This window comes from Ascochyta rabiei, chromosome 15 (genome assembly GCF_004011695.2).
Source record: "Ascochyta rabiei chromosome 15, complete sequence".
NCBI classification, from domain to species: Eukaryota; Fungi; Ascomycota; class Dothideomycetes; order Pleosporales; family Didymellaceae; genus Ascochyta; species Ascochyta rabiei.
Window position 1 is genome coordinate 1,434,069 of NC_082419.1, and position 24,594 is coordinate 1,458,662.

General features: G+C 54.0%; 8 protein-coding genes across 8 annotated transcripts, besides 10 other annotated features; 4 read left to right on the forward strand and 4 right to left on the reverse strand.

Moving 5' to 3' along the window:
- Nucleotides 1–296: 296 nt before the first annotated feature.
- On the reverse strand, nt 297–2,468 carry EKO05_0008889 (uncharacterized protein; the record flags this gene model as incomplete). The annotated part of the gene is made up of 5 exons (XM_038941575.1): nt 297–538; nt 589–793; nt 839–1,878; nt 1,929–2,274; nt 2,352–2,468. The coding sequence occupies 5 exons, from the start codon at nt 2,466–2,468 to the stop codon at nt 297–299; spliced, it is 1,950 nt and encodes a 649-aa protein (XP_038796415.1).
- Nucleotides 463–496: a tandem repeat.
- Nucleotides 2,469–3,334: 866 nt separating the features above from the next.
- Nucleotides 3,335–3,447: a tandem repeat.
- A 250-nt stretch (nt 3,448–3,697) lies between these two features.
- EKO05_0008890 (Citrate (Si)-synthase) lies at nt 3,698–5,279 on the forward strand (the record flags this gene model as incomplete). The annotated part of the gene is made up of 4 exons (XM_038941541.1): nt 3,698–3,799; nt 3,854–3,918; nt 3,987–4,071; nt 4,125–5,279. The coding sequence occupies 4 exons, from the start codon at nt 3,698–3,700 to the stop codon at nt 5,277–5,279; spliced, it is 1,407 nt and encodes a 468-aa protein (XP_038796416.1).
- A 321-nt stretch (nt 5,280–5,600) lies between these two features.
- Nucleotides 5,601–5,655: a tandem repeat.
- A 218-nt stretch (nt 5,656–5,873) lies between these two features.
- Nucleotides 5,874–5,912: a tandem repeat.
- Nucleotides 5,913–5,967: a tandem repeat.
- Nucleotides 5,968–6,027: 60 nt separating this feature from the next.
- On the forward strand, nt 6,028–7,546 carry EKO05_0008891 (Mitochondrial DNA replication protein yhm2; the record flags this gene model as incomplete). The annotated part of the gene is made up of 5 exons (XM_038941536.1): nt 6,028–6,433; nt 6,503–6,546; nt 6,608–6,704; nt 6,768–7,440; nt 7,492–7,546. 5 exons carry the CDS (start codon nt 6,028–6,030, stop codon nt 7,544–7,546), a joined length of 1,275 nt encoding a protein of 424 aa, XP_038796417.1.
- Nucleotides 6,205–6,256: a tandem repeat.
- A 245-nt stretch (nt 7,547–7,791) lies between the features above and the next one.
- Nucleotides 7,792–7,921: a dispersed repeat.
- Nucleotides 7,922–8,225: 304 nt separating this feature from the next.
- On the forward strand, nt 8,226–10,542 carry EKO05_0008892 (uncharacterized protein; the record flags this gene model as incomplete). Its single annotated transcript, XM_038941765.1, has 3 exons — nt 8,226–8,282; nt 8,371–9,912; nt 9,964–10,542. The coding sequence occupies 3 exons, from the start codon at nt 8,226–8,228 to the stop codon at nt 10,540–10,542; spliced, it is 2,178 nt and encodes a 725-aa protein (XP_038796418.1).
- Nucleotides 9,772–9,806: a tandem repeat.
- Nucleotides 10,543–11,035: 493 nt separating the features above from the next.
- Nucleotides 11,036–11,167: a dispersed repeat.
- A 383-nt stretch (nt 11,168–11,550) lies between these two features.
- EKO05_0008893 (CtIP- endonuclease) lies at nt 11,551–12,474 on the reverse strand (the record flags this gene model as incomplete). The annotated part of the gene is made up of 1 exon (XM_038946649.1): nt 11,551–12,474. The coding sequence occupies one exon, from the start codon at nt 12,472–12,474 to the stop codon at nt 11,551–11,553; it is 924 nt and encodes a 307-aa protein (XP_038796419.1).
- Nucleotides 12,475–12,811: 337 nt separating this feature from the next.
- On the forward strand, nt 12,812–15,192 carry EKO05_0008894 (uncharacterized protein; the record flags this gene model as incomplete). Its single annotated transcript, XM_038941665.2, has 4 exons — nt 12,812–12,907; nt 12,955–13,882; nt 13,930–14,323; nt 14,370–15,192. The coding sequence occupies 4 exons, from the start codon at nt 12,812–12,814 to the stop codon at nt 15,190–15,192; spliced, it is 2,241 nt and encodes a 746-aa protein (XP_038796420.2).
- Nucleotides 15,193–17,131: 1,939 nt separating this feature from the next.
- Nucleotides 17,132–19,271, reverse strand: EKO05_0008895 (uncharacterized protein; the record flags this gene model as incomplete). The annotated part of the gene is made up of 2 exons (XM_038941729.2): nt 17,132–18,814; nt 18,870–19,271. The coding sequence occupies 2 exons, from the start codon at nt 19,269–19,271 to the stop codon at nt 17,132–17,134; spliced, it is 2,085 nt and encodes a 694-aa protein (XP_038796421.2).
- A 1,202-nt stretch (nt 19,272–20,473) lies between these two features.
- EKO05_0008896 (uncharacterized protein) lies at nt 20,474–20,924 on the reverse strand (the record flags this gene model as incomplete). The annotated part of the gene is made up of 3 exons (XM_038941824.1): nt 20,474–20,568; nt 20,628–20,743; nt 20,794–20,924. The coding sequence occupies 3 exons, from the start codon at nt 20,922–20,924 to the stop codon at nt 20,474–20,476; spliced, it is 342 nt and encodes a 113-aa protein (XP_038796422.1).
- Nucleotides 20,925–20,965: 41 nt separating this feature from the next.
- Nucleotides 20,966–21,045: a tandem repeat.
- Nucleotides 21,046–24,594: the final 3,549 nt, after the last annotated feature.

The window sequence follows — 24,594 nt, forward strand, 5'->3', positions numbered from 1 at the left end:
CAAGCATACCATTAAACCATACATTAAGCATACTGTTAAACTATATATCAAGCATACCATTAGATTATATATCAAGTATACCATTAAACTATACATCAAGCATACCGTTAAACCATATATCAAGCATACTATTAAACCATATATCAAGCATACCATTAAACCATACATCAAGCATACCATTCAAACCATACTACACATAATACAAATCTCCACCGCAAACGCCGCGCTATGCTGTCCACTCGAGACCCCGCCGACCCCGACGCGAGAAATGCAGAAACCTGGACAACGAACCCCTCTCACCTCGCCAGAAACCCCGGCAGCTGAAAGCCGAAGCCGGGCACCGCAGGCGGCACCGCAACGCCCTGCTCTGCGCGCGGGGAGACGTGCCGCGGATCGTGGGCCGGCCGCTGCTCTTGCTTGCGCAACTTGGCCTGGCTGTTGTCCACGGCCCCGCGATGGTGATTGCCGTTGCCGTGGCCGTTGCCGAAGCCGCTGCGTCCGCCGCGCCCGCCGTCCGTGGGCACGCGTCTACTGATCGCTGGGTCGTGTCAGTCAACGCACACAGGCTGAACTCCAATACGGGCCCACCTTTGGACGACACACCCGCCCCAATCTCAATGTCGGGCTCTTCCAACACCATCCCGCCTTCGAGCGGTCGGCCGCCTGTCCCGCCGTGCTCGGCCGTCAGAGCCCACTTGCGGTCGGCGTCTGTGAGTCGCGAGATGGGAATCACGCTGATCCCGCTGTTGTAGTCACTGCAGTCGCGTGGTCCGAAGCCGACGCCCCATCGTGTCTGCAACCGTCAGCCATCGTCTCCACGCCATGCACTTGGACCTACCTGGCGAGCCTTGGACTGCGCGGCAGGGTCCTGCAGGCTGTCCATCCCCTCCTTGGCCGCCACAGCATCGGGCCGTGTCAACATCTTGACAAACGCGTGTCGCTTGTCCTGGTTCACAATGCATGTCTGGACCCTACCAAAGCGGCTGAAGATGGCGCGGATCTCACCTTCCGTCCCGCCCGCGCCGCCTACGAACAAGGTACGACTCAATACCCTGATGTTGTCGCGCGGCAGACTTGGGTCCCACTCGATGTAACGCGACTGACCATACACGTCCTTGGGCGGACTTGGCTGTCGCCGTTGCCCCGGCGGCGTACGTTGCCGATACTCATTACGGTCACTACGACCACCCCGCGCCTTACCACGACCGCGGCCGCGCTCATTGCGGTTCGACGCACTACCATCACCAACAGCATTCGGGTCGTAGGAACCGTACACAGGACTCTCGCGACGGTTGGGCGGGGATCTACGACTGGGAGAAGCACGACGGGTATAGTCTGGCGATCTGCTACGGTCTCGCATCTTAGTATCGTTGTGCTCAAAACGCGCTTGGCCGCCATTCGGCATGGCGACCGGCGCCTGTGGGAGCGCTGGAGGTGCCACCTGGGGCGGCGCGGGTGGCAGCGATGCCCCTCCGTTCTGTGCTGCCGCCAAAGCGTTTAGTACTTGTATAGCCTGGTCTGGCGCGATGGAACCTGCACTCATAGCCTGTAATATCTGATTGGCCAGGTCATTCATACCGGCCGGCGGAGGGGGCGGCATTGCGGGCTGTAGGCTTGCCGCGGGAGGCGGCGGCGGCACAAATCCTGGGGGAGGCGGCGGCGGCACCATATTTGGTAGAAAGGGAAGACCGGCAGATGGGCCAGTCTGACCAGGCTGCTGGCCATAGCCGGAGAGGGCTGCAAGTAGCGCACCAGGGTCCTGTGGCTTCTGCACAGTCGGAGGCGCGGGAGCGGCTGTTTGCTGTGGATTAGTCTGAGCATGGCGAGCTGGGCCGGAGCTGTTACCCTTTGGCGGACTCGGTTGCGCGGTCTGGGCATCTACGCGGATTTGTCAGGGAGGGACTGGACGCGCGTGAGCGAACACGTACTATGCTGACGGCCGTTCACCTGCTGCTTGAATTTCGCAAGCATGTCTAGAGGGAATGTGTGTCCACGCTGCCAGATGTCTAGGAGTTTGGTAATCTTCTCCCTCTGGTTGTCTGGGACGTGTTGGACAAGGTCGTTCATGACGGCCGGCAGCACATCCGTCATCTTCTGCACGCCCGCAGCATAGGTTCCGGGCGCGGCATTTCTGGAGACTGACTGACCGGCGGCCTTTGACTTTTCTACCCACTGGCGCGTGACGGAATCTACAACGTATAGCACACCGAGCTTATGTGTGGCGGCGCTGTTTTGGAACTGCTGGAGGATCTTCTGAATGATGGCCGAATCGGACTAGAGGGGAGAGCAACAGCTTAGTAAAGGCGCGAGGGAGACGACATGCGCCAGAAAGGGCTCAGCAGCCGGCATACCTGAATGTTCTCTACGCATATCGCGGTGATGGCCTTGACCTTGGTGGGGGTTACGCCGGGTGCCTTTAAAGCTTGGAGCGATTGCAACAGCGCGTCCAACTCAGTCATAGCCGCCATGCTTATGTTTAGTGTAGCAGAAGAGTGATGAGAGACAAGGAAATGCTCGACGGGCGTATCTAGTAAGGTGCAGAGTGGCAGAGCGGCGGAGCGGCAGAGCAGCAGAGCAGCAGAGCAGCAGAGCAGCAGAGCAGCAGAGCAGCAGAGCGGCAGAGCAGCCGAGACGGCAAACACGCAGACTGTACTCGAGTTTGCAGGTCAAAAGCCGTGGGGGAACAATCTACGTTGTGCGAAGGTTGTAAGAGGAACTTGCAGTTGATCGAGTGAGGCGCAATGCAGCAACTGGAGTCAATGAGGTGAGAGCTGTTGCTGAGCGGAGCTGAGGGAGAGCTGCCGGCGGTACTATGCTTCTAGCAGTCTTTCACGTGCGCCAGTGGACCAGTGGCATAGTCGCAGCTACCAGAGTATCAAGAAAGCAGTGGAAGAGTCGCAGGAGCGGTTGCTGGTCTATGTCAAGCGCGCAGGCACGGGCGTAGAGGAGAGGAACGGTGCGCTGTGCCGAGTTTGAAAAAGCTGCGCCAAGGCTCTAGGCCACACGTGACGTAGGTGATGCTTTCACCCGCGCCCGAGCTCCAAGCTTCTGGCGTTGCCGTAGTGTCGGCAGTCGGTAGCGTGCGGCCGGTGCCCATGTCTGGACTCTGGAGCTTCGTGCCGCTTCGTACAGCTTCATGGAGCTCTTCGTACCGCTGGCAGGATGTGCTGGAGTCGATGGAGTCGATGCTCTGCAGCGCTGACCGCGGAAGGGACCCGTAGGCGGTTACAGCAGACGCCCGCCTGCGTGTTGGGACTGGTGTTGAGAGGAGCGTGCCAAGTTGTGATTACGTAGCGGCTTGAGTCCAGGTGGACAGGCGCCCTCTGTGCAGCTACAGACACATGCAGACACATGCAGACACGTGCAGACACACGCAGAGTCGCAGACACACGCAGACACATGCAGATACACGCAGACACACGCAGACACACGCAGACACACGCAGACGACATGTGCAGACGAGACAGGCACCATTCAAACAATGAATAAAGGCAGGAACCCGTGGCATGCAGTGCAATGGAGACGGCGATAGGCCCGGCGCCGTCGTGCATCCATCCCGAGCTGGTTAGGGCGGCCCGGTGGTTGTGCTCGATCCAAGCTCCACACGACAACTTTTCCAGCGTTCTTAAACTCGCTCCCACCCGCCATCCTCCGCCATCCTGACGCGTAGCCCATCCCCGACCCTCCATCACCAACAATGGCCTCCGCACTCCGTCTGAGCCAGAGCGCTCTCCGCGCCGCCGCCCCCGTGCGGTCGTCGGCCCTGGCCGGCCTCCGCTGCTACTCCAGCAAGACGCAGGTACGCCGCGCGCCTCTGCCCATGCGTGTCCATCGCTAACGCCGCCCACTGCAGTCGCTCAAGGAGACGTTCGCCGCCAAGCTGCCCGGCGAGATCGAGAAGATCAAGAAGCTCCGCAAGTACGTCGACGCCCGGCCGCGGCGTCTCCGTCCCACCACCCCCGGCAGCCATTGACATTGCATCGCAGGGAGCACGGCAGCACCGTCATCGGCGAGGTCACGCTCGACCAGGTCTACGGCGGCGCCCGTGGCATCAAGTCCCTTGTCTGGGAGGTAGGCGCCCCCCACCCGTCCTCGGCGCACGACGGCCAGCTGACACCGCCCAGGGCTCCGTCCTCGACTCCGAGGAGGGCATCCGCTTCCGCGGCAAGACCATCCCCGAGTGCCAGGAGCTCCTCCCCAAGGCGCCCGGCGGCCAGGAGCCGCTCCCCGAGGGCCTCTTCTGGCTGCTCCTGACGGGCGAAGTCCCCTCGGAGCAGCAGGTCCGCGACCTCTCCGCCGAGTGGGCGGCCCGCTCCGACGTGCCCAAGTTCGTCGAGGAGCTCATCGACCGCTGCCCCAGCGACCTCCACCCCATGGCCCAGTTCTCGCTCGCCGTCACGGCGCTCGAGCACGAGTCCAACTTCGCCAAGGCCTACGCCAAGGGCATGCACAAGTCGCAGTACTGGGAGCACACCTTTGAGGACTCCATGGACCTCATTGCCAAGCTGCCCACCATTGCCGCCAAGATCTTCCGCAACATCTACAAGGACGGCAAGGTCGCCCCCGTCCAGAAGGACAAGGACTACTCGTACAACCTGGCCAACCAGCTCGGCTTCGCTGACAACGCCGACTTTGTCGAGCTGATGCGTCTGTACCTGACCATCCACACGGACCACGAGGGCGGCAACGTCTCGGCCCACACCACCCACCTGGTGGGTTCCGCCCTCTCCTCGCCCTACCTCTCCCTGGCGGCCGGCCTCAACGGTCTCGCCGGTCCCCTGCACGGCCTCGCCAACCAGGAGGTCCTCGTCTGGCTCCAGAAGATGAAGAAGGCCATTGGCAACGACCTCAGCGACGAGGCCATCAAGGACTACCTGTGGTCCACGCTCAAGGCTGGCCAGGTCGTCCCCGGCTACGGCCACGCCGTCCTCCGCAAGACGGACCCCCGCTACGTGTCCCAGCGCGAGTTCGCGCAGAAGCACCTGCCCGACGACCCCATGTTCAAGCTCGTCAGCCAGGTCTACAAGATCGCCCCCGGCGTCCTCACCGAGCACGGCAAGACCAAGAACCCCTACCCCAACGTCGACGCCCACTCGGGTGTGCTCCTCCAGTACTACGGCCTCACCGAGCAGAACTACTACACCGTCCTGTTCGGTGTGTCGCGCGCGCTCGGTGTGCTCCCCCAGCTCATCATCGACCGCGCCGTGGGTGCGCCCATTGAGCGCCCCAAGTCGTTCTCGACCGAGGCCTACGCCAAGCTGGTCGGCGCCAAGTTGTAGGTGTAGCGTGGAGAGGTGGGCAGCGGTGCAGGCGCGAAGGGAGGCGTTCTTCCATGTGTGAAGAGATGCCCGTGTACTATTTAGATGTGGACTGTAGGGATCAGGATTAGGTGTCTTGGCACGCATCATAGCCTTGGATGTGTCTGCTTCCGTAAAGCTTTTAGTAAACGATTGGCTACGATATATGTCCTGTTGAATATTGTCCATGTTGAATTATTTGTTCATGTTGTATTATTTGTTCATGTCGTATTATTTGTCCATGCCTGTATTATTTGTTCATGTCTGTTACTACTCATTCATGTCTGTATTATTCATTCACGTCTATTACTACTCACTCACGTCTATTACTACTCATTCACGTCTATTACTACTCACTCACGTCTATCACCACTTATATCATCATACTTTGCGCGCTTGGCTACAGCATCCATCCACCAAGCGCACGCAACATGGTTCGATGGCGTCTTCAAACGCAGCGGCCACTGACTTGACACAGCGCTGAATCAGGACATGATGCTGATTTTTTTCACGATGAGATGAGATCGTTGTTATGGATGGTGCCATCTTCAACTTCGCCGATGCTGCTACGCTGGAATGGTGGGATGGTGGGATGGTGGGATGGTGGGATGGTGGAATGCTGTAATGCTGTAATGCTGTAATGCTGTAATGCTGTAATGCTGTAATGCTGGAATCGTTGGGGGAGCGGTGTGCTGCAGCTTGTAGACACAACATGTCACCACTGTGGTAGATGTGTGATCAGCGGTCATTCGTCGCAAGCTTCGCCGTTTGTAGCCGCTCGGAGGCCCGCCAAGGTCCCCGACAGCTTCAGGGAGCTGTGCGCCCCGGACACGTCTCACACAGACCACCAGGGAGCGTGTCTGTCACGACTTTTCTGCGCCGCCTCTCTGCGTCTCGCTCGTTCACTCTCGACTCTCGACTCTCGACTCTCGACCTCGACCTCGACCTCGACCTCGACCCCCGCCAAGACCCTCGACGCTCGCTCTCTCGCGACGAAGCACCCTGCTGCCTTGGTCCGGCCCCTGCCTTCGACAACCCCCCAGAGATGAGCTCCACACCCCCCACCGGCGTGCCCACCATGGCCGACGGGCCTCCCAGGCTCGAGAAGAAGCCCGTCAAGTTCAGCAACCTGCTGCGTGCGTGCGCCTGAGTGCAGCCGTGCACCGTCTGCCAAGGCCAAAGCCAAGAGCTAATCGTGTGCGCAGTCGGTGCGGGTCTCAACCTGTTCGAAGTCACCACTCTGGGCCAGGTACGATGGCCGTTTGTTTTTCCGAGCGACGAGCGCAGAGAGCTGACAAGGCCGCCAACAGCCGCTGGAGGTCGTCAAGACCACCATGGCTGCCAACAGGTCCGAGGGCATGGCGGGCGCCATCACCCGCATCTGGGGCCGCGGTGGAGTCACTGGCTGTGAGTCGATTTGCGCTGCTTAACCACCCAGGCCGCGCGCTGACCGCCTCGCCTCGCCCACAGTCTACCAGGGCCTCATCCCCTGGGCCTGGATCGAAGCCTCCACAAAGGGCGCCGTCCTCCTCTTCGTCGCGTCCGAGGCCGAGTACTACGCAAAGTCGTTTGGCGCCCCCGACTTCCTCGCCGGCATCTCGGGCGGCATGACGGGCGGCCTGGCCCAGGCCTACGCCACCATGGGCTTCTGCACCTGCATGAAGACGGTCGAGATCACAAAACACAAGGTCGCAGCCGCCGGCGGCAAGCCCCCGACCACCATCGAGACCTTCATGGGCATCTGGCGTGCAGAGGGTCTCCGCGGTATCAACCGCGGTGTCAACGCCGTCGCCGTGCGCCAGGTCACCAACTGGGGCTCCCGCTTCGGTCTGTCCCGCGTCGCCGAGACCGGCATCCGCAGGGTCACCGGCAAGGAGGGCGGCGAGAAGCTCAACGTCATCGAGAAGATCACAGCTTCGGCCATCGGCGGTGGCTTGAGCGCGTGGAACCAGCCCATCGAGGTCATCCGCGTCGAGCTGCAGTCCAAGACGGTCGACCCCAACCGCCCCAAGAACCTGAACGTTGCATCGGCGGCGAGGTACATCTACTCCAACAACGGCATCAAGGGTCTTTACCGCGGCGTCACCCCCAGAATCGGTCTTGGTATCTGGCAGACTGTCTGCATGGTTGCGCTTGGCGATGTGTACGTTCCCTCGTCATTCTCTACACTTGTTTCTGGCTAACAGACCCACAGCGCAAAGGAGGCGGTCGAGAAGCTCACCGGCGACAAGGTGACCGCGAAGCACTAGACGGCGTTTGATCGCCTGATCTAGCCAACACGTTTACGCGGTTTACAGTGCATTTTGCGAAAGCGTTGGCTTATGCTGAAGCGTTCTTGTCTTGCGGGTCCTCTATGAATATAGAATCATGGCATCTTCTTAACATAGATGGGTGTAACGTTTATCGTGCGTGATCTACAAAGACGCCATCTCACGTTGGTGGTGCATGTTTGACTATCTGCCTTGACATGGTCACTGTCAGGCCGAGAGGCGCCGGCATGTGGCACAACGTCCATCTCTGACCTGGTGTTGGCAATACATACTGTTCTGGCCACATGGCCTACTATCCAAGTGAGCATGGTTACCTTTTTGGGATGCCTGGCACGGTGGGCAGAGCCGTGTCCTGACGGTTTTTTGAGCGCATCACGCGTAGCTTGTGACTACTTTGTTTTCATACACTAACAATCTTGCTCTGACCGACAGGTGATTCGTTCGAAGATGCTTTGGTGTCTTTCCACTGAGCACCCATTAGTCAGAATCATCACTTGTGTAGAACACTTCCTAGCTTATCTTGTACTGGATAGCACGTGGTTACCCAATCAGGAAGCAACGTTTGGCGCTAAGAGGACGTCACTCTTCTCCTCACCACACTGCTTGCAAGACGGTCGACGAAGACGCGACCACTCTAAACCTATAGAAATGTGGGCGCATGATGCCGAAACACATCTCTTGCACAGCGACAAATGTACAGCTAGGAGTTAGAAGGGTGAGTTTGGCGATCGTGTTGCCTCCTCACACATTTGGGCGCTGCATCGAACTGTTTGATGGCCACAACAAGTAACTAATTCACACAGTTCCCTGACCGTCATGAACGACCGCTAATCAAGGCGTGGCGGTGTGATCTGACCGCTCTGTCTCGGAGTCACAACTTCTATTTCGTAGCATGCAATGACGCTGTCCACGTCTATCGGCCCAAGTTCCCGGATCAGTCGATAGCAGGCGAACCGGACCTGGTACTGTACCCGCCGATATCATCGCCATACCTGCAGCCCGGGATCGACTATGAAGACTCGCATTCCATCACCAGACTCCACGTCGACTACCTAGGCCAGGACGAGATCATCCTCATCACCTGCGATGATGGCGACGTGGTCGGGTACCGCACTGAAGAGATCCAGCGCGTGCTCGACAAGCGAATGGAGAGTTCAGACAATGAGCAAGAATTTCAAACTGATGACTCGGTGAGGACGTTCTTGCACCGCAACGTTGGCGCCAGCGCCTGGGGTTTGGCTATCCATAGGGAAGCGCGCATGATCGCCATCAGCGCCAACACCCACAAAGTCACTGTCCTTGCCTACGCGTTAGCCAAAGCAGATGGACCTTCAAACGACTCCTCGGACTCCGACTCCGAATTGGAGGACTGTCCTGGAGAAGAGGACCCAGCGGACTTCCCTTCTCCACGGTGTCAAGACCATGTCATTACTCTCTCCGCACGACACAACGTCCCCGCAGTCTCCTTCAACAATAGCGGCGACGACGCATCGGGGAGGTGGCTTTCGAGTAGCTCGATCGACGGCGAAGCCACAATATGGGACCTGCACCACCCAAAGCAGTCTGCCCGGACCATCCAGCTCGGCTTCTGCGCGAGTGTCAAGGACCCTACCAAGGCTCCGAAGCTCAGTGCCGGGAGCTGCGCATGTATGAGACCCAGCAACTTCCCCCACGCTGTCTGGAGCACCATGTTTCTGGATGCAAGCACTGCCCATGAAGAACCTCCACCTCCACTCTCAACGTTGCCGTCGCAGCGCGCTGTGCCCTATCTATGGGATGTCAGTGGGTGTAAGACGCGTTTCACCCTCAAAGAGCGGAAGACGTCATCGAACGATGTCATGTACGACGAAGAGTCGAGTGAGATGGACGTGTCGGAGTCTGATTCCGACGCCTCGGACGACAGTCAGTCGCCTCCATCAGCGCCGACAGAGTTCGACGACAGCGCGCAGTCACATCAATTAGAAGAAGCCTCCGATGCAAATGCCGAAGATGTTGGCGCGGCTGGGCCATCTCAGATATCCACTCAGTCCTCGGAAAATCTTGCTGTTACAGATACACCCGAACTTGATGAAGCCGCGCTCGAGGCTTTCATCTCTTCGCATTTCGAGCTGCAGTACGGGTCACCGCCACCAGCACTCAGCAATGCCATCAATGTTTTTGGCGTGTGGTTTCACCCTCCAGGGACCACTAACGAAGCCACCGCAGAGGATGACGATGACGAGAGCGATACGGATGATGAAAACGGCACGACATCCACCACTCATAGTCACATGGCGTTCATCAATTCTGCTCGACCTACGCGGGCGTATTGCGAGATTACGACTGCGCCTCGCTTCGAAAAGCAGGTCTGTGAAGACCACTTTACACATTGGGAGCACTTCTAATGTATTCTGCAGCCGCAAAGCACATCCCCCCTTCTTATAGTCACGAAAGAAGACATATATCTCTATCAACGACCGCTCGACTACAGCGGCGACCATCTTGACCCAACCGTCACCATCCGCCGACCGCTCCACCCAGCTGAACGGAACACCAGGTGGCCATTCATCCCCGGCTCGCACGATCGGCACTGCTACACGACGCAAATCCCCGAACTTGGCGTCTTCATCATCGCCTCCCCGAACGGACGCGCGGGCATCTTCAGCCTGACCAAAACACAATTCCAGCCAGACGCTCGCCCAATCCACAGCTTCAAGCTCGAGTACGTACTCCCCTTTGCCAACGACGACGAAGACAAGATCTGCCACGTCGACGGCGCGAGACTGGTTGGCGTCGCGGCTGGACCTGTGCAAGGCATGCTCGATGAGCCCGGCGAAAGTGGTAATAGTGGGGAGGATGGGATCGGAGGGGGGAAGAAGCCTGGTAGTCGGCGGTGGAGGCTGATGATGTATTTCACCGACCATACTGTCTTGGCTTTTGAGCTGGGGACGCGCAGGGCAGGCGAGGTGCCCGAGGTTGGCGAGTTGATCGTCTAGGCCGAGCATTTGCCATGCAAAGTCGGGGTCTCTTCCTTTTCATACACGCGCTGTAGTCAATGTACCTCGTATTAACTTACTACTTAGCTTCTCTCATCTATAAACTCAGCAGCTAGATTAACTAAACTTTAGTAAGAAACGTCTCTACACTATACCCTTAACCAACCTTCTTTTCCTCTTCTTTTATTTAAGTCTATAATTATAGCGCTTTTACTACTTTTTTTATTTTTATCTACAATAATGTTAAGAGGACTACGCTCTGTAAACTTTGTTTTCGAGGCTAGAAAGGGTACATATGCTTGTACAGCTAGCACCTACACAGTAAGAAGAGCGCTAATTGCTATCTAACATCTACTAGCGTTAACTACTTCTACATATTTTAAATTTTCAAATGTATAGATACTACTTATTCTAATTAAGGAAGATTCTATATCTCTTGTTGAGTATAGTCTTTTGTTTGATTTTAGGCAGTGTAACAGCTTAAATGTCAGAACACAGCTCTACCTACCGTGCCAGACATCCCAAAAAAAGGTACCCATGCTCAATTGGATACTGAGTGAGTCACGTGGCTAGAGCAGTACTTATTGCCAATACTAGATTAGAGGTGGGCGTTGTGCCACATGCCGGCGCCTCTCGGCCTGACATTAGATGCGCTAGCAAGTCGCTACGTAGTGGTTCTTCTATGCTGCTAGAGATTACTGGTAGGATATACGGTGTTTGGAAAGCGGAGAGGATGGTACGTGTATATCTATGTATTTAATTGCGGGTATTCGGTGTTGAGCTACAAGTGGGAAGGTTGCGGATGAGGTGTTTGATACTTGCTGGCTTGTACGTAGTACTCTTCTAGCTAATGGCTTTTAGACGCCTGAATGCAAGATGTTATTGCAAAGAATAAAGGGTAGTGTATGTCTATGGCAAATCCATCCAGCACCTCATGCTCAACCCAGCAGTCCAGCAAGGTGGCTATCTAGTGGAAACAAAAAGCTCACGCTCAAACGAGCCGTCCAACTAGGCAGCCACATTCTCACACACCGTATACAGAATACTACTGCTCAACCCCAGCCGGCCCACGCGCGCCGTACTCTCCGCCCACAAACCCCGGACACCCGCCTGCCGCCTGCCGCACCGATACGCATCGATCGTGTCGGCGCTGCGCGCGCTCTGCGCCCACGTTTTGATCGTGTCGAAGGGTTGCGTCACGTACGCGGTCACGATCCCCGCCAGCGCGCTGGTGAGGAACACCGTAGTGCCATCCTGCGGCACGTTGTGGCGACACGAGGCCTCGCGGAGGTAGTTGTACGCGTCCATTTTCACGCCCTGGGTGCTCAACTGCTTCAGCATGGTCGGGAAGAGCCCTCTATACAGACTGCGGAGGCCTCGGGTGCGGCAGAACGTCTCGCACGCATGTAGTTCTCCGCGGTAAGGCTTTGTTCGTCGGCCCCGCGCTGTCTCGATCAGGAGGGTCTTTAGCTGCTCTGTTGGCGTCACGACGATTACGCTCTCTGTAGGTCCGGCGAGTGAGCCTGCTAGCACGCCGCGGAGGGGTGTCAATGCGCCGTTGCGGTCGCTGAGCTGGGCGCGGAAGTAGGCGAATGAACAGATGCGGACGCTGGCTTTGAAGGCCGTGCCTAGTGCCAGCGTCGAGCAGCCTGTGTATATAGCGCCGAGACCGTCGTGTTTTATCATAGTGGAAAGTACTGCGAAGGGGTTGTGTCGGCATCCGGGGAGTGAGTGCAGTTGTACACGGGTTTTGGCGTATTCGAAAGGGTAGGCCACTAGGGCTTCTACGCTGCCGGCTTTGGCGCTCGAGAAGATCAGGATAGGTGTTGAAGTCTTTCTCTTTACTTTGGTGCTTGATTGCGGTCTTTGGGGAGTTTGTATTACCTGTTCTATCTTGCCGAAGGCTGACGATAAATTTTGGGCTGCGGACATGGTGAATGAGTTGCAAGGCATTGTGATGATCCCATGATGCTGGGTTTTTTTTGGTAATTTATGAGATCTATTCTTTGACTCCAACATCTTCAATATATTGCTGCCTCTGGTGTTGGTGGTGATGGTACTGCGTCGCATCAAACGGAGGTTAGTGTCGCGAACTCACGGCAAGCGTAGCCGACTTCCCGCGGGAAGCTGCACTAGCGTCAACAGCCTCCCGTGCTCCTTCCCATCCTCTTCCTTCCCGCGGCAACGACTCTCGCATCCTCAATTTCTTTACCTTCGCCGCGACGGCTTCCAGATTACGGCTCAAGTTGCGGTTGTCAACGCCGTTCCCATGGACGGCAACAGTGGCACCTCCGGCGACGCTCCAGCCGTGGGGCGGGTGCGAAAACGGGCACCAGAGGCGTGCACTTTCTGCCGTCGACGAAAAGCGCGTAGCTTCCCATGCGCAACCGTGTCGCGGGCTGACTGTCTCAGATCAAGTGCAGCACTGAACGGCCTTCGTGTGCGAATTGCAAGACTCATGGCATGACTTGCAACTATGAACCTATCGATGATGCTGTTCGTGCGCGGACTAGCCGTCCAAGCAAGGTGCCACGGATGGAGAAGTCGACTGAGCAGCCTGCACCTGCACCCACGCCGAGAGCGAAATCTATCTCTGATGACAATTCTTCTCGCTCTAACGTAGACTCTGTTAGTCGAGCTAACAGCGTGTCTCGTATTGTGCTTTCTTCGAATGGCATGCCCAGCTACCACGGGCGCACGAGCACGCTGTTCGAAGAGAGCTATCAAGACCGATCCACTCCTGAGGCGAACGCCAGAATGCCTGAAGAGTGGGTTGAGAAGGGATTAATAGCTGAAGCTGCTTGTCAACGTCAACTTGAGGATGTCAACTTTCGTCTTGGTAAACTCGATTTTGACGGCGTTGAGCCTGAACTGGGCCAGCACTTGTTGTCTCTGCATTGGAATCGACAGCACCATTCATTCCTTATCACATACCGACCCGCATTCATGCGAGACATGGCGTGCAAAGGTCCAAACTTCTCTAAGCTCCTTCTCAACGCTATCTTCTTCAGCGCGTCCAAATTCAGTCCGCGTCGCGAGCTACGACGCGATGCAGACGACGTACGTACTGCTGGCTGGCAGTTCCGTGAACGCGTTCGGGGGCTGTTGGGTGGGGCTCTAGACAAGAGCGATATCACCACGATCCAGGCGTTGTTGATTATGACTAACTCCCTATTCGCATTGGGCGATGAACGCAGCGCTGCTTGGCTGTACGCTGGTCTCGCGTTCCGTATGATCGTTGACTTGGGCATTCACGTGGATAAGGCAGGCCTTACCACGAATCGCAAGTTCTCAGACGAAGATCTTGAGATCCGGAGACGTGTGTTTTGGGCCGCTTTCGGTGAGCCGAACGTATATTTTCGAGATACTCCACTGACTCAAGGACAGTCGTCGACAAGATACAGAGTTTGTATCAAGGCCGACCAGTGACCATCAAGGAATCCGACACGTTAGTACCTATCAAGTTTCTCGACACATACGAAGAACTCGAACACTGGACTCCTTTGGCCTACTCCACCCAATTAAGCGTAGCTTATTCGGGATCGCCGGCATACAGTATATCTACTTTCAAAAACTTGTGCCAACTGTCGGTCATACTTTCTGACATTCTCAGCACAATCTACACAGAGCGAAGTTCCGACAAAAGCCCAGCGGAGCTATCCACTAAGCTAGAGAGTATACACTCGACATTACAAACATGGTACCGCAACCTGCCTAGCCACCTTGGCGCCGATATGAGCAAACTACCGGTGACTCCGCCTCCGCACGTGTTGAGTTTGCAGTCAGTGTCACTCTGAACCACATCGTTCATGAGCTAATTTCGACAGTGCCATGTACCATGTGCTTTTGATACTATTGCATCACCCGTTTGTTGCCGACGGTCACCTCTACAGCACTTCCCGCAGCATCTCAGTGAATTCATTGATGTGCTGCGCCACAGCAGCTAACGACATCGTGCATCTTCTGCGGGTGTTTGATAAAGCTTTCAGCGTGCGCAGGGCCCCTTATCTCATATCGTATGCAACGTACGTCGCTGCCACGATACATGCGCGCATAGCAGCAAAGCGTGGCCCGGGGTCGGATGCGCATAGCAGTCTTGCTGCGTGTCTCGCTGTTTTCCAGGAAAACCAGGAGACCAATCCGGCTGTCCGACGTGCGAACGCTCTCGTTCAGAATCTAATGAAGAGACTTGGGGTGCGCATGCACAGCATTGACGAGTGCCGCATCCACAAAGACGTCAGTGGCGGTAACCAGCGTCAGTCCCCAGAGTCACTCACTAACACATCGCTGGGTCGTGGGCCGAGCCTGCAAGGTCTCGACATTGACGGCATCATACAGAGCTTCGTACGCGAGCAGGAGAATGCACAAATGACACAAGCAGGCACACCTGACCATACTGCAGCGAACACCGCGGCACCGACGCCCATGCTGCCGCCGCGGGCTTCCACTGTCACTGGGGATGTTCTCGAGGCCAGCAATCACGATGTGGGGCCCCTAACCTACGACTACAATGGGTCGTGGCTAGGGCAAGGTCAGCATCAGATGTATGGAGATGCGTCAGTGCCTGTCGATGACTTATACTACGGGTTCAATAGCGCTGCTCTGGATAGCTTTCCCATCACGCCGTTTCTTGAGTGGAATACGATGTGATGCGCCGAGTGTCGTGTTATTGCGCCAAAGCTGCGTGGAAGTAATGTGCCGACTCTGTGTGGAAGTTTCAATGCTCCAACCATAATTACAACTTGCCAGAGAGCGAACAGTTGGATGGTCACCTTCCCCGCGGGCTCTGACTGATGAGATCGAGCAGCAGTACATCGCTGCTGTGCGCTAGACTCGCCCTTTGCCATTTGCGCATAGCCTTGCTGGACCTAATAGCGCAATCATTTACAGGACAGTTCGAATGAGCTCCATATACAACTATATTGTGCCTGAATAATTTTTAGGCCCACACCAATCCGATCTGGTTGAATCGTTGATCTCGGCAGCGGTGTCCACAGCGTCGAACTGGACATACAACCAAGAAAACCAGTTATCAGTCAGCCTTGTCTTGAGCATGGAGGCGTAGTGGAGCACGATTTTAAAACACTGAAGCAAACGGATAAGTACCAAATCCCAATTCGATCTACAACCCGTCAGGATGCTTGAGGTACACATGGCATCAGGATGCTACTGCGACGTACCACACTGCAAGATTGTACACTGTGATAATGTACGTTAAATCGATAATATATCGACTGTTCCATCACGCAGAATATTGAGAACTCGCGCGAAGAGGAAAGACTTGCGAAGAGTGCCCAGCGTAGTCCTGATATACGTTCGGAACATGCAATGCTGACAGGGACATGGAAAAGATGCTGACTTCCAAGGAAGAGGGTGAGATTGACGAGATGTGAGAGATGAGAGAAGTGGGTTAAGTTGAGCTTGGAGCTGGAGCGAGGTAAGTCGTGAGCTCTCAGTGCGGTGGCGGTGAGATATGTCAAAATAGCATGCGTTGAGGCTTCAGTGGTGAAACGGATTAAGGCTGGCGGTCAGCGTTGGCGGTATCATCGCGACTGCCCTGCTATCCTTGTCGTTATGTCAAGACGAGCCCACCATTTTCTGCAGGCCGGAGATTACCAAATCTACCACGGTAAATCTGCTTTCAATATACACATGGAGAGGCAATGACAGCACGACCCGCTTCCAAGACTTCATCGTCCATTACAATACCCTGCCGCAGTTTGAGCCTGCAGATAGCCAGAGCGCACTTGAGCAGCTCGAAGACTGCTTATGTGTGAGGGACTGTCGGATTTTGTCCTCTCAATTAGTTGCAGGACGGCCGATGATGTTGACAATGGCAGCTCAGCTTCGCTTTCGAATCCATTCTACCGATGGGCTTGAGGGCTTGCTCTCATCTACGCTCTAGATGCAATATCGTTATCAACCCTGCTGGCGCAATCCATCTCCAGTCTACTACGCGTTCAGGCTGGTGGCAAATCACTGTGGGGCTGGCAGTTCGCGTGACTGAAGTCACGTCCTGAGTCTTGACGGAGATGCAACAAACCCAAGATACCGGCTGAGTAGAGACAGGAAGATGAAAATGGTACGTTTGTGCGATATCGGACTGGCGAGTCGTTCTATCTTGCCCAATGACTAAGTGGTACGGTGGGCGAACGACGAACTGACCAAAATTCACTTGGAGGCTGGTGCGCACCACGTTTGGACGGCTCGTCGTGATCAGAGGGACTTCGTCATTGCTGCTACCGCGTGTCATACAAATATGGCTGTTGTTTACCTTGGCTAATATCGATTCGGGAATGCGGATGTCATAAGCTTATTGCGCTTTGAGATGGTTCAAACGGGTGATATCTTGAGGACAGATCATGTGTCCGCTCGGCAGAGGACACAGGAAGTAGTGTACTACACTGTTGCAGTAGGCCACGTTACAAGGCTGGGGAATATACTGATCGCGCGTACTTCACGTCGACGGCGACGTAGACCAAGTCGTACGACTGGCCAGCAGTTTCTGGACAAACAGAGGACTAATCCTGACCATGAGATGTCATTGCAAGATCAGATAGCATACTTGACTTGTATTGCTGCCTGCAAGCTACGTATCAAAACACTGGCAATCGCTGATATCGCCACCGATGCGCCATCCACTCACCAACGTGGGACACTTCCAACCCACGTCAACACTAGAACATTGAAACAGCAAGTTCCACAGCCTCTCCATCGTGTAGCCAAAATCGGGCGCACTCATCGAGTCGGGCCGTCCTTGCAGATTGCTGGGTTGATGCGCCGGGTTGTTTTCGTCAACAAAGGCCTGCCATAAATCATGGTATATGTCCTTGTTGATACCACGGATTCGTGCGGCAGAGACAATGAACTGGCCCTTGTAGCTAAGCAGGACGTTCTCGCAGGTCGTTGAGTTGTACATCTGCTTGCAGACCTGCGGAATGAATTGTAAGTTGTCTTGCCAGCCGAACCTGTCACTGCAATTCCCATACTCGCAGAGGCGGCCAGGCCATCCGAGGTTGAGAAATCCAGTCTGGGCACGGTCGTAGTAGTTGCTGACGTGGGTGTAGAATTCCCTTGGGTTGTGTATACCAGCTTGTAGGAATATGGTCTGTCTTGCAAGGTCGTGCCACCTGTTCAGGATATGATTGAGGAATGTTTCACCTTCTCGTCCCACGTTTGGTAGTGTGGTGATATTATGGGCGCCTGTTTGCTCCTTGACGTAAGCGTTGTTGGCCTCGCTGTCCTTGATGTAGATTGTAACGTGTGCATCAGAAAGAGCTGGCATGCTCTGCAGGTGGGTGACAAGCTTGCGCACTTCGTCGATAGGCTCTTTGTACATGCTCAGCACGATCTCCACGGGTAGTTGCGGAACGTAATTTTGATCAAGGAGGACCGGACTGCGACGCTCTTGTCGCTCAGTGAAATTCAAGATTCCATACGCCGCCCAAAGTGAGGCTATGCTGATACCAAACAAATACTTGCTGAACGGGTTGCCTGGGGAGCTTGACTTCAAAGCTGGCACTGCGGAATGGTGTGTCTCCTCTGTGAAATCGATCGTATCGCTATCTTCTGCCGATAGCGCCGAGGGTGAGTTTACGAGCTCATATGTGCTCAGGGCATTCCACGGATTCTGCGAGCAACGGTTCGTTGCAGAGACGTAAGCGCTGCTGCCTATACACATTATTGCAAGCGGGAAGCAGCAGAACTGGTAGATGTTCGTATATGAGCGGGCTGTCAATAGTGTCGAATAGCTCCCTACAATGCCAGTGAGAAGAGTAAGGGTCAAAGCATCCCAGAGACGATCCACTGGAGCACCGACAGTTTGGAAAGACGTGTCAGCTGGCTCGCTGTACAGAGGAAGTATTATCGAATTTCCCAGTAGCATCGCTACAGCGGATGCCGACGCATTAAGAGCGAGCAATGGAATGCTTCTGACCTTGAAGGCAAAAGCCTGATTGCCTGTTTCGAAGACCGTTATCCAAGCTATGCCAATCAGCGCGCCTGCAACAACATGCAAGCTTGTCGGAATCACGTCTTCCGCAACTACATCTGGATGGTGTATGATGACCAGCTTCCGCAGGGCCCGGGCAACTCCAGCAAGCAGCATGGCCATGATTGATGTTGCTAGGTTCGGCACGGTGAGTCGATACTCTGTGAATAGAAGCGCCGCGCTCGCGAACGCGATTAGGCTGACACGAAGTAGTTCGGCGTGTGTGTGGGGTATTGCGTGGGTGATGTGAAGGTACAGGTCTTCAGCGAAGAAGGCTATGAGCTGGACAACGTCAGTAGGGTGACGAGGATGTGTAACAAGCGCAGATGTATCTTACAGTGATCATGACCAAGACTGGTAAGTTATAGAAGTGCAACGTCGCTTGCAGAATACATATTGTAGATAAAGACGTGAAGCATAGTGATGTTGCGAGGAGTGCTATCCCTCTTGTCATCGACCTCGAGGGCTGTGATGCACCACGGACAAGCCTCTGAACATATCTCCATGCCGGGCGCGGCTGCAATGTCAAGATGGCAGCGATGGCAAGCTGAGTGAAGTAGATTTGTAGGGGAAAATGCATGTTTTGCTCCACTAGTAGATGCCTTGCGCTCAGCAGTGAAATACTAGCGCACATGACCCATATGAGGGGTCTGTAAACACGGACAGCGTTACACGTAGCAAGCCGAGAACTGCATAGCATCTGTATGCGACTTTTCCCCCAGTATGCATGTGGTATCATTGTCGATCGGGGTAGTGTAGGTGGACGGCGGACAGGGGACGACGAAGGCACAACGGACAGGGGATTGGCTGGCAGTAGCTTGCAACGATGTCTTCGGAGATGTGGGCGTCAATGCCACCCTAAGTTACTTCGCGCATCGGGCCCAGAGCGGCGGCGTGAGGCGATGTTGTGGTGTACGTGCACGGTGTTGGAGAAACGATGCGCTCAGGAACCGCGGGTCCACAAAACAATGGACGGTGTCGCGCGCGCGTGGTTCGCTGGCTGCGGAGCGGACGCGCACGGATGACTAAGATAATAGTGTGGCTGTACCCCTTCACGCCTTCGGTCAACGCTCCCGAGGAACCATCACCAAGACCAAAACACTTGAACTTCAATCTGTCAGCCGCACGCAGCTGAAAAGGCTCCGCAGCCGTGCCATAATCGAGATCAAGCGAGGAAGTGCTCAAGCACGTTGAGAGGCTAGCTGACTGACGCAACAGAGCCAACGGTTACACCGCCCGCTCTTCTATGTGAGTAGCACAAGCTGTAATTTGATCTGCAGCGTCACAGCCTGGCTCAGCCTCATCAGTGCCCCTTACTGTTGACACCAAACATTCGTGCACCCGTCAGCCACCTCGCTAGGCAACATAGCCTTGTTCTGCACGACGGAAAATTATACGTCCCTTTCTATCAGCTTTCGAAGATGGCTTGCCGTAATGGGCCAATTTCCTGACTCTCCTAGTTGGTCTTCCATACCATTGCGTTACCATGAGTCGCTTTGATAACAAGGTTGATAACAAGGTTGATTGATCGTATGAGCAGCATAGCGAACTTGGTGTAAGTCAGTGACCCAGCCCGTCATTACATCAAAGCAGGTTAAACACTGAAGCCTCCTGACTGGCGCTCGAGATGCGCTGCATTTCATGGTGTGATGGATCTTGCTGCGAGCTTGCAATGACAGAAGACCTGACAAAGTGGACAATACCAGTCTGGTCTGTACACAATTGATCAGACTGAGAGCAAACACTTCTGAATGTTGCAAGATGCACAGATGCAGTAGATCAATCGGTACAACTCTCATATCCACTACGTATGGCTTGGCAGGACGTAGCTCAGAGGAGCTCTAAATAGACGCGACTCTTCAAACGAATGTTTCAAATAGGAAATCTGCACAACCCGATCAACCACTTCCAGCTCATCGCCATGACAGTCAGGTACAGAATCTAAACCAGCTTGAAGGAGTTCCACTGGCCCCTCTCAATGCAAGATCCACCTGAAACTCCGAGAGTGTTTCCGTTGCAGTCACCACCCGAGTAGACTGTTTGTGCACAACCGTTAGTGACTGTACCTCAATCGACAGAAGAGAGTGTTGCTTACGTTTGCTGGCCAGGAATCCAGCAGTGTTGACGAAGAATGCACCAGTCTGGCTGTCGATGTTGATGCACCTTCCCGAGACGGGGGCCGCATGGAACAGAATGGCGTTGTCGTTGCGGCTACGATACTTGTTAGAAAATATCACTAGAAACGGAAGGCTTGGTCTTACCAGTCCTCGAAGTTGCGGTACTGGTTGAACTTGACGTTGTCCCTAACGCCCAGAGCAGAGCCTTCAGAGGCTGGCTGTGGCATGGCCAGAGCGGGGATAGCAAGAGCAGCGGCAACGATGAGGAACTTCATTTTGCTTTGGTTGGGATGTTGGAAAATTTAGAATTTGGATAGTGTTGTTTGTGTTGTTTGTGTTGGTAGTGAATTGATTGAGTTGAAGGATGTGATGTTCTGAGTTTTTGGGCTTGTGCTGCTCTGTCTTTTATACACTTCCGCAAGACAGCCAAGCATGCTACTGACAGTAAAGTCCGAGAAAGACATTGGATCGTCTACTGTGGACCACATCCAGTGGTGGACATGTCCAAAATTAGCGGTCAGCATAGCTCTCCACCTCTTTCACTAGCTGACCTTTCCTCAATAGGCGCCTGGAAGGCCAATTCCTGGCAAATTGGGCTGCGAGAAACACAACCGAGCGAGAAGAAGGATAGATTCCGTACCCCGTGATGTCATTTGCATTGGGGGCTACTACATGAATCAGCCTTACGCAGGAACCTTGAAACATAGCTTATGTCAGATTGCAAAAGTGTCAAACCAGACAGGCAAGATCTGGTTGCACAGCTTGCTGGTTGATGGTTTACGGATAAAAAGGTACGACGAAGGATCGGAACTGGGGGGCAAGATCTTGTTTCCTGATTGGAGGACATCTTGTACGCGAGGTTTAGACGCCGGAATGCCAGTAGGTTTTAACATTCAATCAGAGACCTGACCAGTAGCATCCGCCGACACCGAGCACTTTACGTCAAAATGTCTCGGATGTGATGTTGGATGTGGTACAACTGCGCTAACATTTGCTCTAAGGTTAGGCCGCTCGCCAAAGCGCAGTCTTGAAGAGTGGGTCGTGGTGGAGTGTGGCTTAAAGCCAAACCAGCAATGACATCCCATAGAATCGAGTATCGAGGGAGGTTAGAGTAAGATAAACACCAGGGACATGTCACAGTGAAACACACCATGAGGGGCGGACTCGAAATTTTGTGATTAGGACTGAGAGTCTGTTCATAAAACCTACTACCTTCTGTGAACTCGACATTTGAAGGCGAACTGCTCAGTAGTCACGGCATATTACAGTGTGATCTCTCTTGAGTTTGTTGTAGTGTAAAACTACCACGCCAGATTGGGAAATTCGCGGACGGATGAAGTGGAGCGGAACCTAATATCACAAGCGGTGAATTTGCAATGTGGCACAGCAAAAGTAAGATGACGGAACGCGGTATTGACTGGTCAACAGCGAAAACCGCAGCAACGCTAAAATAAGGAAGCTGGGCCGCAGGGCTACAGTGAGGCACAGTGCAGACCACACGATATGCCAGATCTAAGAAAAGCGGAAGCCATAGCAAGATCGGCATAGGTGATCAGGCTGCCGATCTGCGGTAAGGCCCGCCAGAATCAAGCCATCGGGGTTAATCGCAACACCGAAGCCAAATTTGGCTGTGGATCTACCGTGAGGAACAGCAAAGGTGATACACCAGTGCTTACTGCGTCGGAAAAATTCAAGGCTCATCGAGACCAAGACTACCTACGTACCTACAGGATCAGCTCGTGCAGTATAGCAAACGTGAGGAAGTACGAATTGACATACTGTAGTGGCCCGATCGTACGCGCCAGGAAGTACAGAGAGCTGCGCTGCACAAGGGGTAGGTCCTGCACCGCCTGAATTGTGTGGGGGCCTGACCCAACCAGGCGGGCCGTGTCCAAGCGTGACCAGATCTTCACGCTGACATGCATCTGTGATCAACCATTCCACCCACAAAATCTATACTTCCTAGCCTTAATCTGTCAGCAGTCACATTGTGCTCAGAACTACAGGATAGAGCTGGCCGTACCCGCAAGATGGTCGCGTAGCCTATGGACAGATTCGACTCCAGAACCATCCTCTACGTCCTCCGTGCAGCTTCATGGGTACGATTTACCCTTCTCCAAGTACGTGGGGTGAAATTGCCGGGGTTCAAGTCCGATGGTACAAAGTTTCGGTGGGCGCGGCCCAAGTGATGAGGTTCCAGCAGTAGCGGTCATGGTTGGAAGAGTATCAAGACGGCTTGTCTCAATAAAATCGGTTAGCTCATTTGCGCGTGATTGTTCCATGCGGAGTAGGCATGAATGAAGGATTGTGAGAATTTCAAGGTAGTTGTAGGTGATGTCCGAAGGCTTTGCACAAGGCATCGATCTGACTAGCACCAATTGACCAGGCATAGGGAACGCTTGTTTTGCGCAGTCTTAATTACCGTAATAAACAATTAACGACAAAGTCAGTATACTGAAGATTCTTGTGCTTAGAGAGCTTGATGTTAACACAGACTCAATGGTTTCTTCTTAGTGTTGAAGGGTGTCTATACACACCAATTGCCCACAAAGAGGTGCATGTACATTTTCTAGTGTACAGAGTAAAATCTTCTTAGTAGCAAAGTAAAGAGAATGCAGCTGAATGGCATGATGCCATCTGACGGGTGTAAGGGCCTTCCTACCCGGGGTTTCCCTGCGCTTAGATGGACCGGAACGCAGACTGCCAGCGTACAATTAACAAAAGCCTTGAAGTAGAATTGATTCCAGGCTGATCGCAATCATCTAATCGCAGCTGCTTTCCTTTATTATCTGACTGTTTCGTTGATTTAGGTTTACTCAAGCCGTCTTTGTCCAACGTCGATAGTTCACAGCTTCACTGCCCGCTTGCTTACCGAGATCTGCTTTCATTGGACACGACATCCTGCTGTTTCTCTACATTTTGTAAAGTCCACCTTCCACCGCAAAACACTGTGATCGAAAGTTCCCAACTTGCCTTCTATCAGTATGAAGAGGATTGATGTTTATGCAAAGCAGGAGGGATATAAACGGTTGTTATTTGTGTGTGCAAGACCCCAGATTGAAGCTAGGGTGTCGGTATTAATCGTCAGCATTATTTTAAAGAAGCATGCATGCATGCGTATACGAGTCAGGATTGTTCCCAGCAGTCGCACGGCATGAGCAAGGTGCTTGGGCTTCCATTCCAGTAATCCCTCGTTAAGTCTATGACCGCATTGGATGCTTGTTCCACAAGCATGAGTAATACACCCAACTACCCTCATAGTCAATAAGCATTTGCACTTCATCAAATACAAAGCACGTGTACGTCTACTCCACAGTTGCGGTTGTAGATACCTTGTGTACACATACCTCTTTTTCCATTCTTGGTTTAGCAAGAATTCCTTACCTTATAGACGGGACTAGGTACAGGGTAAAATCGCAACACGTCTCATGCTCATTAAACTACTACCCAACACTGACGTTTTTTTCTCCTCAATGCTGAGATTTAGAGGTACTCAACATCCACAGTGTCTTAGCCGCCTCCTGCACGGTCTAATCAAAGTGATTCCTTTGCATGGTTTCTCTAAAAATCAAGCTGCAGGACGATCTTATGCTACAGATTTACAGCGCGTTCGACTGTTTATTTGGGATTGGTCTGATCAACACCCTTCCTGCGGGCACTGTTTGTTGAGATGTACGCACAACTTGAGTTGTACAAAACTTGGCACCGGCGGTAACATCGATGTACCGTCCAAGGTCGCTGTAACTGACAAGGAATGACCCAAAATGCGTTGGCCCGGCCGATTAGTGCCTTGCGGATACTCCCGTGATACCTCATGGACGATTGTCTGGTGGGACAGAATGCTTAGATGTGTTCAAATTAAGAAATGGGTTTGGCAAGACACAGATCTGCATCGCACATGGGGATTGAATGCATCATAGTGCAATAAGAATGGCTTTTGCAGAC